This window comes from Nansenia antarctica, assembly GCF_963989245.1.
Source record: "Nansenia antarctica genome assembly, chromosome: 11".
In the NCBI taxonomy this organism is placed as follows: domain Eukaryota; kingdom Metazoa; phylum Chordata; class Actinopteri; order Argentiniformes; family Microstomatidae; genus Nansenia; species Nansenia antarctica.
In genome coordinates, this window is record NC_137681.1 from 12,903,030 (window position 1) to 12,905,529 (window position 2,500).

At 49.2% G+C, this 2,500-nt stretch overlaps 1 protein-coding gene across 1 annotated transcript in view; it reads left to right on the forward strand.

The window, feature by feature from the left end:
- The window catches only part of LOC308167816 (cilia- and flagella-associated protein 337), a gene marked incomplete at both ends in the record, with an annotated part of 12,973 nt that overhangs the window by 6,821 nt on the left and 3,652 nt on the right, over positions 1–2,500 (forward strand). Inside the window, 4 exons of the mRNA XM_080542294.1 lie at positions 245–429; positions 673–812; positions 2,118–2,263; positions 2,403–2,500. The exon at positions 2,403–2,500 is cut by the window's right edge and continues 123 nt beyond it. Of these exons, the coding sequence (XP_080398420.1) occupies positions 245–429; positions 673–812; positions 2,118–2,263; positions 2,403–2,500 (569 nt within the window). The remainder of the gene's footprint in view (positions 1–244; positions 430–672; positions 813–2,117; positions 2,264–2,402) is intronic.

Consider the following 2,500-nt stretch of genomic DNA (forward strand, 5'->3'; position numbering starts at 1 on the left):
GCTGGTTATATCAATGTCATCTACCATCGAGGTGGATACAGAGGACAGACCGCAGATATACAAACACCGGTTGCAGACACACTATCTTGGCAGCGAGAGATCCAACATAACCAGTTATGTCAATTGGATTTTCGCTGCCAACGTGGGGGGACGTTTTGCAATCTCTTCCATATGGTGTGGAAACAGAATGTGACGGCTTTCGACCTTTGTGTGTGTGTGTATGTGTGTGTGTGTGTGTTTTAAGGACGTGTGTGTGAAGGCGGACATGTCGTGGAAGTCTGGCCGGCTGCACAGGGCTGATATCCTGGCTGTGAGCCTCTGCCCCGCCTTGGGGGTCGTAGCCACGGCGAGCCATGATGGAGAGGTCATAGTGTGGGCCTTAGAAACCCAGCGGCCCCTGGTCCGCCTACGGAGGCCCACACCCTCAGGGTGAGGAAACCTAATCCCTGTGTATGTGGAATGGAATGATGCTGCATAATGTCTATTGTCTGGCTGATACTGTGTGTGTGTGTGTGTGTGTGTGTGTGTGTATGTGTGTGTGTGTGTGTGTGTGTGTGTGTGCGTGTGTGCGTGTGTGCGTTTGTGCGTGTGTGTGTGTGCGTGTGTGTGTGTGTGTGTGTGTGCGTGTGTGCGTGTGTGTTTGTGTGTGTGCGTGTGCATGTGTGTGTCCAGGGTGGCGCCCCCTGTGGACGGGCTGCGGTTCCTGCAGCGCCGGGCTGAGGACAGACAGTGGAGGAGCACACCTCTCCTGGTCACCTCCGAGGCTGGCTGGGTCAGATTCTGGAGCATCAGCGGACACACACACACACACGGTGCGAGAGAGGGATGATGGAGAGCGGGACGGTGTGTGGGGGCCTAGTGAAGAGAAGGAGGGAGAAATAGTGAGAGAGAGGGGGGAGAGAATGGAGGGAGAGAAAGAAGGAAGAATGGAAAAGGAGAAATTGGTCATCATGGAAAAGACAGAAAGAGAGTGAATGAACAAGCAAAGGGACAACATGGGGTAGTGGTGGCCCAGTGGAGAGTGAGTTGGACTACTGATCAGAAGGTCATGAGTTCAAATCCCAACACTGGGAACACCACGACTAGTGTGCCTTTGAGTAAGGCACTTAGCCCTAAATTAGTCCAGGGAGACTGTTCCTGTAATCTCTAATTGTACGCTGCTTTGGATAAAAGCGTCAGAAAAATGTGAAATGACAATAGAGGGGGAGTGGATGGATTTATAGTTAGGACAGTTTTTTTTTGTGTTGAGACTTGGCCGTATGTGTGTGCCATTCCTGGTAGGCCACAGTTATGTCTCCCTCTGTCCCGCCTGTGATAGGTGGTGGGGGATACATGCACTGAAGTGTGTGTGTGTGTGTGTGTGCGTGTGTGTGTGTGTGTGTGTGTGTGTGTGTGTGTGTGTGTGCGTGCATGTGTGCCTGCGTGCGTGCCTGCGTGTGGGTGGGTGTGTGGTTTGGATGCATGCACTGCGGGCCAATGTAGTAGTACATCTGAATCTTAACGATACTGTTATACTAAAGGAGACCATGTAAAGTGGGGAATGAAGAAAGATAAATCATTCAAGTATTGTTTTCCTCCTTGTCCTTGTGTAGGTGTCAGGCAATAAACCAATGAACCATAACTGAATATCCTAAATCAAACCCTGAGTCATTATACGGTACATACTGTAGGTATTGAACTGATTTTAGATGTCAGTGTTTGACATCATGACCTATACCCGTCGCTCCAGATCTCTCAATCCAACTGTCCTCCTGAAGGTCGCATGAATATGAATGAATGAAGACTCATCTCTTCATCTTAACACTGTCCCTCCTAAGACCTCTTCATCCCCTCTAACCCCCCTGTACAGTTTCTGTACTGAAACATTATTATTATAAAAAAATAATAATCGATGACTAATGGATAGATGATTCACTTACTTAGACAAATGTATTTGTTGTAAGTCGCTTTGGATAAAGGCGTTTGCTAAATGCCAAAATGTAATGTAAATATGAAATGAATACGGCTGTGTTCTGCTTCCAATAGGCGAGTCCACCATGTAGACTAAAAGACCATGACAGTGCATGAATACTAACCATGTACCTTCCGTACCTGTGCTCTCCTGTGTCTGGGAGCAGGTCAGTTCTATGCCCCTGGTGAGCCTGGTGAGTCAGTGTCAGGACTGACCTCAGACCAGCAGAACAGGATCCTGATCTCTGGAGACACCGCGGGCAGTGTTCACGTCTGGGATATCTCTCAGTACGCACTCAGCATCACAGAGGAGGTGTGTGTGTGTGTGTGTGTGTGTGTGTGTGTGTGTGTGTGTGTGTGTGTGTGTGTGTGTGTGTGTAGCTCAATGTTTTTGTGTCTACGCTATTCCAAATGTACAATTGTGTGTCATGTTTCTTTGTGTATCCCTCCAGCCCATCTCCGGCCAGCCTCCTCCTCTCTTGCACTCCTGGAGAGCCCATGAGGGGGCGCTGGTGAGTGTTGAGGCACTGGTGTACGCAGACAGACTCTT